Here is an 18,985-nt window from a genome sequence, read left to right as displayed (position 1 = left end):
CACCATGGCTTTCCTGGGTCTCCAGCTTGTCTATGACAGATTGTGGGATGTCTCAGCCTCCACAAATTGATCTGAAGATATGGTAATCAGGCTTTGCATTTGTTCTGCTGACTTTTGGCAAAAATCTGTAAAACATTTCACCCTCTATTTTGGGAAGGAAAAAATATAAAATATACTTCTATCCCCAGATCAAATAGTTTGTAAAAGAATATCTTAGGAAGGAAAATCATAGTATGGAAGACTTCAAGATTTAGACTTTGAAGGGAAGAAGAGATTTCCCCATATGCTACAGGATTGAACGCTAACCTGCAGAGGGAATAAGGCAGTAAGATGTAGCCTGCTTGGTTGCAGGTAGTGGTTTGTCTTAAGCAGTCTAATGAAGAGGCTTTTCTGCACTGGACTCTGTGTTTTAGTAATCACTCTGGTGGTAGCTGTGGAGACAGATTTGTGGGTAGGAAGGCTGACAACAGAGAGACCCTTTAAGGGGCTATTGTTAAAATCTGGGAGAGAGATGATGAATAAAAGGCCTGAAGTAGACCCTGGTCACATAGAGAAGGGGCAGATACAGAGACACTTCTGCGGAATTTCTGCCAGAACTTCGTGACTTACTGGAAGAATAGGGGAAGAGAGGGAAAGGAAGGTACTGGGATGCTGCAGAAAAAGACAGGCTTGGAAGCTAGACAGTCCTGGGATTGCATCCCAGGTCCACTTGCCCTGTGCAAGTTAACCTCTCTGAGCTTCAGGTGCCTTCTACCTGTAAGAGATGCAATGCAGACTAATGACAATGTTTGTGTAAAGTGCTTGACATAAAGCAGGCATTCAATACAACTTTATATCAATATTATTTAAGGTTTTTATACTGGAAAAATGGTGGTGATATTAACTGAAGCAGAGACTCTAGGAGAAGCTGGCTTGGGGGATGGAAAATGATCCCTTTGGTTTCAGATGATGACGCTGGTTTGAGGTGACTGCAGGTCTTTCAGGCAGAGATGTCTGGTGGGTGGCCAGAAACACAGAGCTGGAGCTCGGGAGGGATGTGGGGGCCTGAGACAGGTACCTGGGAGTGACTGGGTGACACAGATGGTAGCTGAAGCTCGGAGATGAATTAGATCTCCCAGAGAGGAAAAGAAGGGGGGAAAATTTCTAAGGTAGGAACGACTGGATAAGGATGAGAAGAAAATAACAGATATTCTGGGTGTAATTCTTCCTTCTGTATACTTACTGAAAAATATTTTAGGGAAATCCCTACTCCTGAGTATCTTGGGAAGCAATGGTGACTCAACCAGAACAAACTGTAAACACATAGGAGACTCTCAACCAAGATACTTGGCAGATGTTACAATTGGGTGTCAACTTGCTGATATCTCTTCTGGCCCTGATATGGGGGGGTGAGGGAGGCGACTGAAGTAAGCAAGAAGCCAAAACATCTGCACTACACATTTTATAAGGCAGATTCTCACTTGGATCGACAACTGCTTCTCTATGTAAACATTTTGGGATGGATGCTAATGATATCTCTGAAAATGACTACATGCTCTTTAAGCATTAGTGCTCAGGGTTACCCCTGTCTGATCTGCACCAAATGGACGGATTACACATTTGAGTTCTGGCTCATCAAGGCATTTACCAAAGTGTCTCACGATATTCTTGCAAGCAAGATAAGAAATATCTTATACAGTATAGTTTAAAAGTGCTTTTAGACACATTTTCTTATTTAAGAAATGTGGGCTAGATGACAGTACAGTTTGGTGTGTTAGTGGCTGATTGAACCCATGCATTAGGGAAGTGTCTGGTGATTCACTGCAGCATGTTGACCTTGGACTTGTCCTGTTCAACATATTTATTAATGACTTGGATGAACATGTAGAATGCATGCTCACCACATCTATAGATGACATAAAGCTACTAGGGATACTTAAATATGTTGGATGACAGCATCACAATTTTTTTAAAAGTGATTTCAACAAGTGGATTAGGCCAATGGCAACAAGATTTAATTTACCGGGGGTAAATGTTAAGTCCGGTCATTGGGTTAAAAAAGTCAACTGTACAGCAAGTCATATGATAAAGACCTGGGGGATGTGGCTGACCACGAGTTCAATAATAACAAACAGTCTGAACTCGTTAATAAAAAGCTAACTCAATCTTCTAATTTATTAATGGAAGCATAGGGAGGCAATAGCTGGTTAGACCACATTTGGAATAGTATGTGTAATTCTGGCTGCCAGATTTTTAAAAGGGAACATAACACACTAGTGTGTTCAGGCTAGGGTAACTGTGGTGATGGGTCTGTAAATCACACTTGCTGAAGGAATGATTCAAGGAACCAGAAACCTTTGGCCTGGATAAGGGAACAGTTAGAGAAGATGCTGAATCTGCCTTCAAATGATTGTAGTGTTGCTCTATTAAAGGGGAAGTAAACCCTCTGTGATGCCTCAGCAGGTTAAACAAGGATGGATGAATGGATCCTACAGAGGGATAGTTTTCAGCTTGATATAAGCAGAAACTTTCTCATAGTCACTGCTGGAATAAGCCATGACTATGACACTGGGAGTCTTCTAGGGTGGGATGTCATGGAAGGGACTCTTGCTCTAGGTAAAAGGGGAAATTAGAAAACGTCTTCTAACCTGTGCTTTCATCGACTTTCAGGTGGAAATGTTTGTAGCCAGGGCAGGACTCCAAAGGACAGACAGTGCTTTTAGCTTGGTATAGGAAAAACGAGACTGGGCCACAAGTGAGCAGACCCAGGTTTCAGCCTGATGCTGCTTAATTATAAACCACCTAGTGGATTACTTTTTAAGCCTCAATCCTCTCATCAGTAACATAAACATCAAAATTACTGCCCCGACTATCTTAGAGTTTTTGCAGTGATCAAAGCCTCTATCTTAGGGCTTACTACACTTGACTGCATTTATTTAGCTATGCAGGTACCTTGAAGGTGGGAATTATACATTATTCAGGGCAAAGGGTTTGGCCCTTGATAGGTCCTCAATAAAAGTTGGTTGAATAAATGAATGAAAGAACAGAGACTGGATGTGAAAGCACTTTGTAAATGGTACAGAGCTTATAGGAGAAGAAAACAGCAATGATGCTGACCCCACTAAACTTCCCTGGTGGTGCAGTGGTTAAGAATCCGCCTGCCAATGCAGGGGTCACGGGTTCGAGCCCTGGTCTGGGAAGATCCCACATGCCGAGGAGCAACTAAGCCCGTGTGCCACAACTACTGAGCCTGCGCTCTACAGCCCGTGAGCCACAACTACTGAGCCCGTGTGCCACAACTACTGAAGCCCATGCGCCTAGAGTTCGTGCTCTGCAACAAGAGAAGCCACCACAATGAGAAGCCCGCACACCGCAACGAAGAGTAGCCCCCGCTCGCCGCAACTAGAGAAAGCCCGCGCGCAGCAACGAGGACCCAACACAGCCAAAAATAAAATAAATTAAAAAAAAAAAAAAAAAAAGAGTCAAAGATCATGAGAATTTACTGGATCTTTGTAGAAGAGAATTTACCTGCAAAGAGATCATTTTAATCTGCCTTTTGGGGTTCAAACTGCTCGTTCTTCTTTGGCTCAGAAATTGCTTTTCATAAACAATTCAATCACTTCCCGTGGCTTTTAAGATAAAAACCCAAATCCGTGATTGGAGCTACAGCATCTTGCCAGGTTTGGCCTTGAATTGCCTCACTAGCCTCCCCTCTCTTACCCCCTTTTCCTTCATCTGGCACTAGGGCCACACTGGCATTTAGATCCCGGAAAGGCCAATGCTCCCTCTCTGAGCACCAAAGCTTTGAACACATTGTTCTTTCTGCCAAGAAAAATCTCCCATTCTCTCGTCTACTTAATGCCTGTTCCTCCTTTAAGGCATAGATGCCAGGTCTCTTACCCATTGACACACTCCTTGGCCTCTCAAATTAGTCTGCCGTATAACAGCACACCAGTACCCGCCTCTCCTGCAGAGCTGTTACCAGAGTTCACAACAGCACAACGACCCATGGGATTACTTGCTTATCATCTATCTCCTCCACTCATGATCTCCTTGAGGGAAAGGGCTGTGTTCCATTTTTGTTCACTGTATTTTATGTAGTCCCAGCACCAGGTTATAATGTCTGGCGCATATTTAATCTCAAGAAGTCCTGTGGATTGAATGATTGAAGCAATGTTTCTCAATGTCTATATTAGTAAAAAGGTAACTACTATGTTTTCTGTGTACCTTTTTTTGTTTTCAATTTTTCCAAAGAAGTTTGCCTAACTTTGACGAGAATAAGGTTTTGAACTGTCAGCAATTGAAATCCCATACACTGTGACAGGATTCTAAAGTATTTCCCTGATAGGATCAAAATTATGACTTAAAATGATCAACATAAGCTTATTTTTCATGCTTTCTTACTTATTGAGAATCTAAAGATTTTTCCTCCCTGAAGTCAGGCTCCCACCCACTGTCATTAGGGATAAGAGCACCAGCTGCCACCGCGGGGCCTCTGGCTGAGATGTCTTCTAACCAGGTGTGAGCCAGAGACACAGCCCCAGAAAACCCACCCCAATCAGAATTCTGTGGCCGACACGCTCTCAGGTCTTCTAGTTAACTCTTGATCCAAAGAATACTTCTTTGTGTAACCATAAAGTTACTGTCTGCATATTCCTTCTCATATTCCACGTCAAAATTAAACAACATGACACGGTCTTATTTACATGACCAAGGCAGGGGCATCTCTATGACTGACAAAAGCTAAAGGAGTTTTCTTCCTTGGGGCATAATGGAGATTTTATGGTGTTTTAATTCTGCTTTTTTTAGGTCAGCTTTGAAATTCACATCACGTGCCTGTGATCCAGGGCTGAGGAAAAGCTCCTGGAAGACAAGCTCCCTCCTACAGAAGGGCTGTTTCCTTTCATCAGAGGACGCAGCTCCCCAAGCTCCCCAGTGATTTATATGCCCTGGTGTGTTACTGAGGAGATGTCAGCGAGGGCCTGAAACAAATCTTCCTCCAGAATAGGAAGTAAACCGTGGTCTGCGGGACATATGGCACACAGCTCCTCAAAGATAAATGGGAACATGAGACTTTGCTGGGTCCTTGGACCAGGGATGATAAGGGTGTTGGAAACAGTACCTCCTCTCAGCTTTGAAGTGTCCCTGACTACAAAGGTTTGAGGAAATTTAGAGTGAACAGGAATCCCCAAAATAAGGTTTGGCAGGCAGAATGCCTATTGTAAAGAATTCCCTAGACATGTATAAGCAAGGTTTCAAACATCTTCAAACCGATGCAGGGGAGTTCAGGGACCCTTGAGAAGCTGGTGATACTTATTTGGTAAATTACTGAGACGGGGACCGTCTTCTGAGGCTGCACAGACCCGGCAGATTTTCACTGTTCATCACATGAGCACTGCGGATGGAGATCACACCCCTCAGTAGTTTGGGGCACCACAAATGCAGGTCTCCCAGGTGAGCGGGGCCCCTCTTGCACCTGTCCCTGGCCATGTCCTTCACCTGTTTCCACAGCTACACTCTCCCCAGGCCCCCACCCCTTTCCCTCTGTCTCTCAGCAGATGTTTCATTCCACACTTCATAATAAACTTAAGGCCAGTGGGTATCACTTCACTCCATTTCCCAGCCCATCCCTCCTGAGATCTCTACCTACACCTGTGCCCATCCCCAACTCTTTTCTGCCATCAGAGAAGAGGGCGTGGCCCTTCTGTTCAAGTAGAATTACACTCCCCGTGCTTTGGACTTGTCTCTCTGGCAATTCCTCGCTCCTGTTTTCATGTCTCCTCGACTGACTCCTTTCCTGCAGCATACAAAGGGCTTCCTCCCCACTGATCTCATCTGCTTCATGGCCACGCTTCTTGCAAGAACACTTCTCACCCGTCCTTGCACTCCCTCACTTCCACTCCCTCTGAACCTGTAACTTCCAATGGATACCTTGCTTGCCCTCTTCCCACCATCTTCCACCCTGCAAACGTTCTCTTTCAGGGCCTTCCTGCTTCTGCGCTGCCCGCTTCTCCTCCGGCCGCTCTCCTGCTCCTTCTCAGTCTGTTGCTGCGTGACACTCACATGTTGGAGGTTCCCAAGGTTAGGCCTGGGACCCTCTTCTCCTCCTTTATAAGACCTCTCTTGGTAACCTCATCTTCTCTTTCATTCATTCAGTCATTCATTTATTCATTTGATATGTATTCAGATCTCATTGTGTTGGCAGGCATTCTGCTGTAGGCTGTGGATGAATAAGGCGGGTGTCTGACTGCCAGGAATCTTGACTTGGTAGGAAATCATTTACAGAAGTGAATGCAATTAAATGTTACAAATGTTGTATGAGTATGTAGAGGGTCCCAGGGGGGTGGGCAGGAGACTTCATGGGGGTGTAGGGAGAGAATCTCTTGAGAGATGAGAAAGAATGTGCCAGCAGGACTGGGGAAGAGGGCAGTTAAGGAATTCCAGGTCAGGAAGTAGCATTCATAGCACATGCTATGGAGTCAGCCAGGTCTGGATAAAATCCCAGTCCCATCCCTTGTAACACATGGGAATTCGGCCATGTTCCTTCTGGAGATCTCAGTTTTCACTTCTGTAACGTGGAGGTGACAGTCCCTATCTTGTATGGCTGCTGCAAAGGTTAAGTAAGAATGAATGCAAAGTGCTTAGCACAATGCCTAGCATACAGTAAGCACTTATTAAATGATAACCGTTGTTATCACTGTAAGTACATTTATAACTTTAATATGTGTTTTGTAACCATTACAATAGGACCTACTTCATAAGCTTGTTGTGAAGATCAAATGGACTAATATATGTGAAAGGACTTTTAAAAAGTTCAGCACAATATTATTCAGCCATAAAAAGGGATGAAGTTCTGACACATGCTACAACATGCATGAACCTTGAAAACATTATGCTAAGTGAAATAAGCCAGACACAAAAGGACAAATGTTGTATGATGCCACTTACATGAGATGCCTGGAGATTCAGAGACAGAAAGTACAATAGAGGTTACCAGGAGTTGGGGAGAGGGGAGAATGGGGAGTTATGGGTTTAGAGTATCTGTTCAGGATGATGAAACATTTCTGGAAATAGATAGCGGTTATGGTTTTACAACATTGTGAATGCATTTAATGCCACTGGATTGTACTGAAAAATGGCAAATTTTAAGTAGAGCAGAAAGGAAATGCTAGGTTCCTGTGCCATTTTCAACAAAAATATTATCACTAACATCCAGAGTGAGACAGAGACAAATCAGGACATCTGATCTGTTCAGGTTTTTAAAACTGTGCTTATATTTGCAAAGTTTCACGTACTACTAGGATTAATATGTATATTTTACACTTAGCAAATTTTCAAAAGAGGTGATTAATCTAGGGTTGACAATATGATTGTCCTAAGATCTGGTCAGTTAGATTACCTTCCATATAAAGAAGATTAACAATTTTATTTCCTTTTTGGACCTGGATTTAGACCCAGGATGGGCTTGCTTAACTGGTGCTCCCCTCTCATAAACAGTTGCAAAGTACGCTTTGAGATACATACTTGTGTTTGAGAATTTATAGCCCATTGAAGATGTGAAAGTGGATACACATGTGCCCTCACACAGAGACAAGACATTCAGCATTTAGAAAACTATGTTTAGAAACAGGCAATTACCAGAACCTTAGAAAAGGGACTGTTTCTTTGGGCTTTGGCAGGAACCCTCGCGGCTCACTGACCTGTGTTCCCTGGTTGTTGATGTCGACGGCGTCGCTCCACTCACTCGTCATTTCCTCCAGCAATTCTACTCTCAAAAGGAGGCTGGGGAGTAAGTCTCTGGTCCTGCAGTCTGGATAACTGGAAAACTGATGATACAGCTCATGATGAATTGAGCACTCAGGAGGAATTCTTCTGCAATAAACCTCACACTTTGGAATATCTAAAATTGAAAAAAAGAAAGGCATATGCAGACTTAGGCCTTGAAGAAAAAGACTTGGGGATATTAAACGTAATGGGGCAAGAGAAACTTCTCAAAGAAGCTCACTTTTATTTAAGGATCACAGGTAACTACGAAGTCAAAAACCTCCAGAAAGAATACAGGTTTTGTATTATTTAAATTCAATACTATAACATATACCTTTAGTATTTTCCTTTATAAGTACTGTTACTGGACATCTGTTGTGGAAAATGATTCGAGGACTAGGGTCTTCTGAGAGGGTTAAATAAGTCACTCCAAAGTGCTCTTGATATGTCAGTGCTATAGCCCTAGAACAGAATCAGATCAAAGGATAGAAATGGTTTAGAAAAAAATGCATGCTTTCTCTCCTGATACATGTTTATTTGGATTTGCAATATTCAGAACCTCTATAACACCTTCTCTCTTATACATCAGAAGAAATGTTTTCCAGAGAATGGATGGTCATCCACTCATCTATTACCTGCCAAACACTAATGATAGGTTTACTAAGTTTTTCTGACAGTAGTAAACATTTTTATCATAAAATATTCAAAAAAATGTGAAAAATCATATACACACTACTATACTTAAAACAGATAACCAACAAAGACCTACTGTATAGCACAGGGAACTCTGCTCAATCCCGTAACAACCTAAATGGGAAAAGAATTTGAAAAAGAATATGTATAACTGAATCACTTTGCTGTACACTTGAAACTAACACAACATTGTTAATCAACTATACTCCAATATAAAATAAAAATTAAAAAAAAAATTAAGTTAAAAATATAAATAAAATAAAACCCCCATAACTCCTACCACTCGGAGAGAATTACAGATGTCCTTGTGCTAGCTTTTCCTGCCGCTCTTTTTTCCTCTGTGCATATGTGCCTTAATCTCTTCAGATGGGGTGACTTCCTCCTCAAAAGTGCTGGTAAATTTTGGCAAAGGAGGAGTTGATGTGCTTCTAGAAGGACGACTAGAGAATCTGGGTACTTGCTCTTTTTTAATTCTAAAGGTAGGTATGCTCAATATGTTTGCTGTCAATTTTTGCCACTCATCATGCTTTACAGGATCTCCATTTTGACTACGAAGAGCAAAGCTGTATTTATGATTTGGCCTCAGAGAAACTGCTGTGTGGCCATAGGCTGACCTCTACAATGGACAGAGAGAAAGGCTCCAATTTAGACCTAGAGACTACCAAAAAGTATTTCATATCAAAGCAGGAAAAGAATTCTCTCTGAAGTTTAAATTCTGTGGACCGATTGTTGAAATTAATCAAAGAAATCAGATATTTGCCAAATGTGGCCCTCAGTTTACACTTATTATAAGGAGTCAATGACACACTAAAGAATTTCCCATTCATTACCTATTCTGTTCGCCAGTGTGAGTTCTTCCCAAAGACTGTATTTGTCTGAAATGTCAAGGTGAACTGTCGATTAGTATTTTGGGAAATCATATCACTGACTAACACCATGACATGTGCACTGTTGGACTGGGGGGAGGAGAGAGGAGAGGAGATGGAACACTCTCCGAGTATCAGTCTTTGGATTAACACCGAAGTTCTTCTCCCAGCCTAACTGTGGAAGAGCCAGGCAAGCCAACCACAGAGAATGCTCTACCGATAGCCGAGAGAGCTGGGGTCAAGACTAAAATATGGCACTTCCAATTTAATATTTAGCTTAATATTTATAGATAAAGATTTAAATTATATTAATAAAATCTTAGAATTTTAAACTTAATTTCTAAGTGTTTTATTTTACATTTTGTCTCTCAGTTTTAAAAATAAGTTTTGTTTTCTATACATAGGTTCACATTGCTTTCAAAAATACTTCCTTAAACTTACCACACTTAATTGATGGAAATGTTCTATATGTTGATTGTATCAATGCCAGTATCCCAGTTGTGATATTATAGTTTAGCTTTGCAAGATGGGGGAACTGGGTAAGGGATACATGGGACCTCTCTGTATTATTTCCTATGACTGTATGTGAATCTACGATTATCTCAAAATAACACTTACTAGAGAATGGACTTGAGGATATGGGGAGGGGGAAGGGGAAGCTGTGACAAAGTGAGAGAGTGGCATGGACATACATACACTACCAAATGTAAAACAGATGGCTAGTGGGAAGCAGCCGCATAGCACAGGGAGATCAGCTCAGTGCTTTGTGACCACCTAGAGGAGTGGGATAGGGAGGGTGGGAGGGAGGGAGACGCAAGAGGGAAGAGATATGGGAACATATATATATGTATAACTGATTCACTTTGTTATAAAGCAGAAACTAACACACCATTGTAAAGCAATTATACTCCAATAAAGATGTTAAAAAAAATTTTTTTTATTGAAGTATGGTTGATTTACAATATTGTGTAAGTTTCAGGTGTACAGCACAGCGATTCAGTTATATACATATATTCTTTTTCAGATTCTTTTCCCTTATAGGTTATTACATAACGGTGAGTATAGTTCCCTGTGCTATACAGTAGGTTCTTGTTGGTTATCTATTTTATACAGAGTAGTGTGCATATGTTAATTCCCAGCCTCCTAATTTATCCCTTCCCCGACCCCCCTTCGGAAACAATAAGTTTTTTTAAAAAATAAATTTATTTATTTATTATTTATTTCTGGCTGCATTGGGTCTTTGTTGCTGCGCACGGGCTTTCTCTAGTTGCAGCAAGCGGGGGCTACTCTTCGTTGCGGAGCGTGGGCTTCTCATTGTGGTGGCTTCCCTTGTTGCGGAGCACGGGCTCTAGGCACGTGGGCTTCAGTAGCTGTGGCACGTGGGTCAGTAGTTGTGGCTTGTGAGCTCTAGAGCGCAGGCTCAGTAGTTGTGGCACACGGGCTCAGTAGTTGTGGCTCACGGGCTCTAGAGCGCAGGCTCAGTAGTTGTGGCGCATGGGCTTAGTTGCTCCACAGCATGTGGGATCTTTCCGGACCAGGGCTCGAACCCGCGTCCCCTGCATTGGCACGCAGATTCTTAAGCACTGCACCGAAGTCCCAAGTTTGTTTTAATTAAAAAAAAAAAAAAAAAACTCACCACACTTAACTTCTCCAACCAGAACATAAGGACAAAACATTCCTCTCGAGTTAGGGGTGAAAAGTGTTTATAAAATCATGGATGTTTGTGAGTGTTGTGAAAGAAGAAGGGATGTGTGTAGGGAACGGAGCCTTACTATTAAGGATAACTCGAGTTAGGAAGTTATCTTTTAAAATATTACTACTAGAAATCTCTATATACATCAAAGTTAAGATGGCTAAAATCTCAAATAAAGTCTATAAATTCATAATCACGAAAAAAGGTACCTCTCATAAGGTTACAATATGTTTTCTTTTGTACTTTTTATATATACCATAAATAAGTTATTCCTGACAGCTACAGAAAGGACATATTGCATGCAAAACGACCGCAAAATAAAAGTCCGGTATGAACAAACCATTACATGTCTCTGGCTTGATTCTGTGGTTGCTATTTGCATAATTGGTAATTGGTAATTGGAGTAACTTGCGTGCAGGAACAACCACAGAACAGTCTTCTGTGACTTGTGTTTATCTAAGTTATCTCTCTTAATGACTTGAGAAAAATTCCATTTTGAAGTAAAAGTAAAATATGGGAAAAGAAAAGGTTTTCCAACTTGACTCTCTCATATTTTAACCCTTATTTCTTATCACTTGACAGAGGCCAAGAAGCCATAAAAGAAGGCGATCTTTTCATTATGATAGATTTCTGCTATTCTATGGTATAAACATCACATTTCCCCTAGTAGAAGCTGCATAAGGGAAAAATCTCATCAGTAGTACACTGGGACAACCCATGTGTGATCATAACATTTGCCCAGTTGTATACAAAATCTAGAAGCCATGAAAAATAAAAGCAAAACCTAATTTTACGTGTGGTGAGCACTGCAACTATTCTCCTATTTCTCCCGGCACCTGGATGAAGCAAAGAAGGACATTCACATAAATGTAAAATACCTGGTACAGAATCCATTTTCCCTACAGTTCCCGAAGGGCACTGCCACACTCTGTCTGGGAAACTCTTGTCTAACTATAGCTGGCAGGCTCCAGCACTGGGAGCTGTCGGCAACTGCGGCAGGAGAGAAGGCCAGCAAGATCTGTTTCTGAAGCAGGGATGCATCCAGCGCTGACTGACTGATATCAGGCGTTAAGTCCCAGCAAGGAAGGGAGCTGGATTTCACAGCAGGCTGCTCGCCACCTGGGCAAATGCTGAAAGTAGCGCTGTCTGGAACACGAAAATACTGAAGACAGAAAAGACAGTGCAGAGAGAGCACAGTTACTACAGTCCTACAGAGAAGCTAAACTTTTTAAAGCACAGCTTCTGAGAAACCATAACATATATTCTCAGGAGGTGGCCAGGTGGGGGACATGGGAATATTAGAAATCCTGTTCCCATGAGAAAGCTCTAATGAGACAATTACAAGGAGCAAGAAGAACAGGGTCGGCTTTTCTAGGCATAATGAAACATGATAAAACTGGTGTGATTTCAAAGGCGAGGCAAAGTTCTCAATACCCCCAGGTATTGCAAAGAAAAGGCCATGCCATGTGGTAGAAATGTTGTTTGTTGGGAGGGAGTCCTCCTAGAGAGGTGTGGCTGGCCTGAAAGGGTGGCACCCCGGGGGACCTTGGGCAGAAGAGATCTGAATGAGATACAGAAGGGTAAACTGGGGGCTCAGAAGACAAATTTTTTTGAAGGCTCATCCTGAGGGAGCAGGAAACTCTGATCTCCAACCCTCTGTTGGAATTCCACATGGTTTCTGGCACATTAGAGAGTCTCAGGATTGTAGACATAAAAAGGACCTTTAGAGATAATTTATTTGGCCCTCCTCTTTCACAGCTGAGGAAGCTGCTTCCCAGAATGCAGATGATTTGTCCAGCATCGCAAAGCCAGTGTGTGGCAAAGCCTAGCCAGAAGCCAGGCTTCCTCCTTCGCTCTTGGCTGTTTCTCCCACTGTCCCAGACAGTCTCCCTGAGAGGGCAGGGATTACCATGTCTTTAAACAATTCCCACACCTGCCCGAAGCAGGGTCAGGGTTGAAAAAGGGGGCCCCCTCAGCTGCAGAAAGAATGGGGGCCTTCCCCTTCTCTCAAAGAGCCCCTTGTGATGCTGGTGTTCAGGGGGCTGCTGGCAATGCTCCTTTCCTGAGTGCCCAGCCTTTTTACTCATATTACCTCATTTAACCTTCACCCCAAACCTGCAACGAATGCAAAATTATGCCCCTCTTCAGATGAGGAAGTGTCAGTGTCAAAAACCCTGACACAATGCCTCAGGAAGCCCTAAGGTGGGGAGAAGCAGGAAAATTATCAGGGCTCATGCTGGTTCTTTCCTCAAATCCTCGCCTACAATGCAATTACTGTTGACCTCTACTACCCACCAGGGTACTTCTGGTCGCCTATTTATTTTATCAATACTTCAACGAACCAAGATGAAATTCTATTATTCTGACATTTTTATAAATACTATAATGCACTGTAGGCTTAGAAGAATAAGACTTTCATCCTAGTGTATTGCTCTAATGTAATTTTTAGGAGCTGAAAGTAAGGGCTAACAATAAATTCAGATGAAAGTAAAGAAAAATAATACTTTTCTATATGATGGTTTCAATAGCGTAAAACAATAGCATACCACTTAGCATATTCTGTTTTCAAATCCTTTTAAAATATCTCCTTACTCTCTTAAAACAAAACTGTTCATCTGAACTGTATAAAGAATTGAATAAAAAAATCCTTCTTGGATTCATTTTCCGCGTATTCTGCCATAGAGACGTTAACATAAATGAGCTGGTACATTTTCACATTTCCTCTCCTCGTGGACACAGAGCTCAGTGCTCCCAGATCTGGGGCTCCGTTGGGGCTGAGCCTTCACACACGGCTCCTCCAGGCACGGTGGCCTGCGAGGCAGATGTTCTTTTCCAGGAGCCTCGGAGCCAGGCCTCAGGCCCGCTTCCCGCCGGTGGGGCCTTGTGTTAGCGAGCGCTGGCAGAGAGCGCTGCAGCCTCGGGGCAGACGGGGCCGGCAGCACCCAGCTGCCAGTGGGTCCGGATCTCCTGCTTGGTAGGACGTCTCCTCATTAATTACCTTGGAAGTGCTCACCATGGCATCCATGGTTTTAATGAAAGCAAAAATAAATGAATCTTTACCTATATTCAGTGTTAGCTTTTGATTTGTTCCAGTTTAAAAAAAAGTTCATACTAATTATTATTGATTTATGAAAACTTAGACAAAACAATCATCTTTGAATTGCTTACCTCCTTTCCAGAGTGGGGTCTGGCGATAGATAACTGTGGTTTATAAAATATCTGATACGGTGTATTGTTGATTATTGTAGTCTGGTCTTCAACCTGAATAATTTGTATGCCTTGCTGTACCATGGAGGAAATGCAGAACTGGCATAACTGCAGGACAATTGAGGAAAGAGTAATTTTTAAAATATTATATGGGTGTTGTATGAAAGGAGAGAAGGTTAGCACTCCCCTTGACAAGGATGGAAGAGGCACATACAGTTAAGGCATTGCCACCTACTCGTGGCATCTAACCACTGTTTTTTTGTTTATTCTGCCCAATCTTTAGAGTATTTTGACTCACCAATCATGTATTTCATCAATTAATTAATGAAAATATTAACAACTTCTAAACAACAGAACATAATACATAAATTCAAATTAAATCTGATACTTAAGTGGGTGCTTCCAAAGGGAGAAAAATATATTATATGGCATATAAAAACCTCTTGATTATTTTTAAAAGTCATTTTATCCATTGGTTTGCCCAGGACAGTATCAATTTTATCTTCCGTTCCAGAGGATTTAGTAGAGTTCCCTTTCAGTCTCAAAACTGTCTTGGTTCCTAAAAAGGGTCACTATTTACTCTTCAACAGGGTGCTTTAGCAAACCAGTTACTTTTCCTGCTATTGTATAGTGACAGAGACTTGTTTTCAAGTTATTAAACCAATTCCCTCACAAAATATTTATTTATAAAGCACTTATACATAAACAGATGCCACTTATCCTTTTCAACATAAAGAACTCAATCCGGCATTCTCCTTCTCCTCCTCATGCTCATCCTAGCAGCTATCTCACTGAATGTGTACCTGGACCAAGGGGAGTTCTGAGAACTTAAATAATGATGACAATGATGAAGAAAATAGTAACAGCTGACCCTCATATATTGCTTTCTTGTGTTCCACCTGTTGAAAGTACTTTATGCATATTAATTCACAGAATGCTCACTGCAGCCACATGGGGTAGCTACTATATTATCCCCATTTTACAGAAGAGAAAAAACAAGGCACAAAGAGGTAAGCAACTTGCCCAAGGTCACAAAGATAAAGAGGGTCTAAGGGCTGGAATTAGAAACCATGCAGACTGGCTCCCTGGTGCTGCTCTTAACCACGGAGTGTATCATCTCATCGTCCTATCACGTTGTATGAGGAACTGATGCTCAGAGAAGATATTACTCGCCTAAAGATATCCATCTAGCAAGTGGTAACGTCAAGACAGAAGTTCTCAGAGTGTGGTCTGGGAACCCTTGGAGGAGATGGTCTTTGAGATTCTTTCAGGGGGGCTCAAGGTCAAAACTAATTTTAAAATAATAATAAGGTGCTATTTGTCTTTTTCACTCTAATTTTCACAGGAGCGTACAGTGGAGTTTTCCAGAGGCTATATGACATATGATGTCATCATGCTCATGGCTAATGAAATGTACGTTTGTGAATTCTTTTTTTTTTTTTTTTTTATAAATTTATTTATTTATTTATATTTATTTTTGGCTGTGTTGGGTCTTCGCTTCTGTGCGAGGGCTTTCTCCAGTTGCGGCAAGCGGGGGCCACTCTTCATCGCGGGGCGCGGGCCTCTCACCGTCGCGGCCTCTCCCGTTGCGGAGCACAGGCTCCAGACGCGCAGGCTCAGTAGTTGTGGCTCACGGGCTTAGTCGCTCCGTGGCATATGGGATCTTCCCAGACCAGGGCTCGAACCCGTGTCCCCTGCATTGGCAGGCAGATTCTTAACCACTGCGCCACCAGGGAAGCCCCCTGTGAATTCTTGTGTTTAAAATTTTCTGTTTTAATTTCTAATTTGATAAATATCAAATAGATATAATCCACATAAACAAAAGGTTTTTGGAAGTCCTCGGTATTTTTTAAGAGTGTAATGGGGTCCAAAGACTAAAAAGTTTGAGAATCACTACTAGAGAATAATGAGATATAAATATAATAATATTATATTTTCCAACAGTTCATTCATTCCTTCACTAACATTTATTCGCACTTGCTGTGGCCACTTTGCGAGGTGCTGGAGGTCCTGGGTGTTTGACTGCATATCATAACTTTTTTTCCAGGTTTTGATGGTAGTTCTCAACTTACAACTATTCAACTTTGGGTGATTCATGCTTACAGCTCTTTGCCATTTACACCCGTGTTACAGTATTTTGGCCGGCAGAGCATAAACATGTGTTGCCCAGACAACTTTGAAGAAATGGATACCAGCCTTGAATACTGAAGACCTACTACTTTGTATCAGAGAAATTTATTTTTAAAAAGTCACCAAATGACCCTAACTTTTCTCAAGAGGCTCTTTGAAGATGCCTGTCAAAATCTAGCTTCTCCCCAGAGAAAGGTCTTTCTGAATTATACTACTCTGATGAAGCATCCCTTCTTTTTCAGATTTGGGACAGCTAAAATAACGAAGATATCATTAAGTACAGCATGAGATTTCTACATGGTACACTATGATACTTACTTCATACATACAGTTTAATGTGATTTGTTACTATATTATTCAGCTTAACTGGTTTTCATATACTACTTTAGAAAAGATTCATGTTGAAAAGCACATACCACTTATATTTAGTTAAATAACTTTTTTTTTTCTTTTTTTGCATTCATCTTCATAAACATGGGTACCAGTCCGCTGTTCAATAATACAACTCCACATCATTTTGCTCAGGATGCCCTTTCCAGAACTATAACCTTTGATGCAGGAGCCTTTGTCCTTTCACTCAATACTCAGAATGTTAGCAGCTCTACCTCCTGCCCTAAAACGAGGAGGCCAAGTACAACTTGTGGATATTTTGTAATAAGTTCACTTTTTCCCCCTACATACAATAAATCAAGTGACAGCTGAGTGTTCTGAAATAGAGCGGTTATTGGATAAACTATGTGACACAGCTTTTATCACTAGTAAAGGAAAAAAAAAACGACTGTAAAACAGAGAGGTCTAAGAAATCACGTTACACTGTTAAAAATTGTTTGGAACAAGTAATACTAAAAAGGGATTAAAAAAGAAAAGGGTAGACTCATTTTAAACAGGTTGAGGGGATGGCATGCTATCCCCCGAGCCACACAGACTTTTATCGACTTTGATCCTACCTTCTGATGTCCTGGAAAAGCACCAAGTCTTATTTCGGCAGCAACAAACCCTTCTTCGTCCAATGACACAACTTCACCATTACCTCCATCTTTCCACTTTGGAGATGTCAGGTTATGGACCAGTTTAATTGCTACTGACTTGTGCACAGTGTTTGTATTTGCCCAGTATATTCCAATTTGAAAAGCTTCCTGGAAAAGTAATGCCTCAATTATAAAGTATTTTTCTTAAGTTTGATATTTTTACCTCAATTCGTAGGAATTTTTTATATTATGTAATAGGTCTACTTAGGCAACCAAATCCCTTTTTTTGGTAATGGCAACATACATTTTATTTTAGTTCCCAGTGCTTTCTCTGAATCACAATGGAATTCATATTTATGGAAGGAGGGAAAAAAACATCAATCTAAACTGTGACTACCCTATATACCAAAGGCTTAAAAACTGAAGGTTTCATTTCATTTGACAAAAGAATAATATGCAACACTACGTACATGTAGGTCAACATTCCAATTCCTTAAGGTAACATCACATGATTATTTAAAAAAAAAAAAAGGAAAAATGCAATTGAGTAAAGATGTTTATAAACCGGAGTTCAAAAAAAAAAAGAAAAAAAAAGGACTCTCAAATTATTCCCTATCAGGAAAACATTTTATTTAGAAATTCCTTGTACTCTATTTTCTTACAGATTTATGTGCCTTCTTGAACTGGGCTAGCCTTATCAAGAAAGTTCTCCTGTAATGGAATATAAAATCTTCCTATGAAATTCTGTTTTACAATTAAGTTTTTCTTCCCTTGTTATTAATGATTCTATGCTGTTATCACTAATGGGGGGCATCCATGATTATGGACAGGCAAGTCCACTTATAAAGGAAAAGGGGCCTTGACAAAAATAGCTGTTCAGAAATCTTTAATTCTTATCCATCTTGCACATCTCTGAGAGTTTCTGTAAGAACCACAAAAATATCTAGGGGGTGGGTTAGCAGAGAATATGGCTCTATGTTCTTAACATATCCTGAGTAGGCAAATCCTAATACTTGTCAAACATCCTATACACAATGGAAATGAGAATGTAACTAGTACAAGTTATCAAATTTAATGATAACTCAAGCATGAATACTGCTGATGGGGAAAAAAAAAAAAGACATCTGAGATGTCTTTGAATATCAAAGAACATTCCATACCCCTTACATATGCATCTAGGAGGACAGTTTTCCACAACTGATTGATTCTGTTAAGAACATAAATGCAACCTCAGAATAAAAGCTGGTTGTTGAAAGGAAAGAATTCCTATTAGTTTAAAGAAAAAAGTTATAGTACCTGAAAATTAGGAGGGATAATAATTTTGCCAGCAGGAACCTGTAGAACAATCTTCTCTCCCTCAAACAGCCAGAGGTCCCACTTGGACTGATTGATGAGCAGGGCCCAGGGTACCAGCTCTATCAACAAGGTCCTCACATATGGCTTCCAGGCTGACAGCTTCACTCGCATTGGGCTGTCCCACTGGCTCAGCTGCTCATTCCTGTGCCAAATACCACATCCAAGAGACTCAATGAAACATGATGACTTCAGGATTCATGAAATGTGTTTAAGGATTCCAGACACACAACGCTCCTGTATGACACCTCTTCACACCAGAGTCATGCAATGCTAAATTTGCATCCAGGAGGAAGAAACTTTTCATGCAATTATGTTCGAGATTAAGAATG

At 41.2% G+C, this 18,985-nt stretch overlaps 1 protein-coding gene and 1 pseudogene across 2 annotated transcripts in view; one reads left to right on the top strand and one right to left on the bottom strand.

The window, feature by feature from the left end:
• VPS13B (vacuolar protein sorting 13 homolog B) overlaps positions 1 to 18,985 on the bottom strand; it is an 802,016-nt gene that overhangs the window by 34,357 nt on the left and 748,674 nt on the right. For both annotated transcript variants that reach the window (XM_061172062.1, XM_061172061.1), the window contains exons 49-54: positions 18,597 to 18,798; positions 17,280 to 17,468; positions 14,164 to 14,310; positions 11,874 to 12,157; positions 8,078 to 8,205; positions 7,680 to 7,879 (exon numbers count right to left, since the gene is read on the bottom strand). In XM_061172062.1, the coding sequence (XP_061028045.1) occupies positions 7,680 to 7,879; positions 8,078 to 8,205; positions 11,874 to 12,157; positions 14,164 to 14,310; positions 17,280 to 17,468; positions 18,597 to 18,798 (1,150 nt within the window). The remainder of the gene's footprint in view (positions 1 to 7,679; positions 7,880 to 8,077; positions 8,206 to 11,873; positions 12,158 to 14,163; positions 14,311 to 17,279; positions 17,469 to 18,596; positions 18,799 to 18,985) is intronic.
• On the top strand, positions 14,356 to 14,462 carry LOC133077509 (U6atac minor spliceosomal RNA; annotated as a pseudogene).

The sequence above is a fragment of the Eubalaena glacialis genome, chromosome 17, assembly GCF_028564815.1.
Source record: "Eubalaena glacialis isolate mEubGla1 chromosome 17, mEubGla1.1.hap2.+ XY, whole genome shotgun sequence".
In the NCBI taxonomy this organism is placed as follows: Eukaryota; Metazoa; Chordata; class Mammalia; order Artiodactyla; family Balaenidae; genus Eubalaena; species Eubalaena glacialis.
The sequence above is the reverse complement of the archived record's forward strand: the minus strand, read 5'-3'. Positions and strand labels throughout refer to the sequence as shown.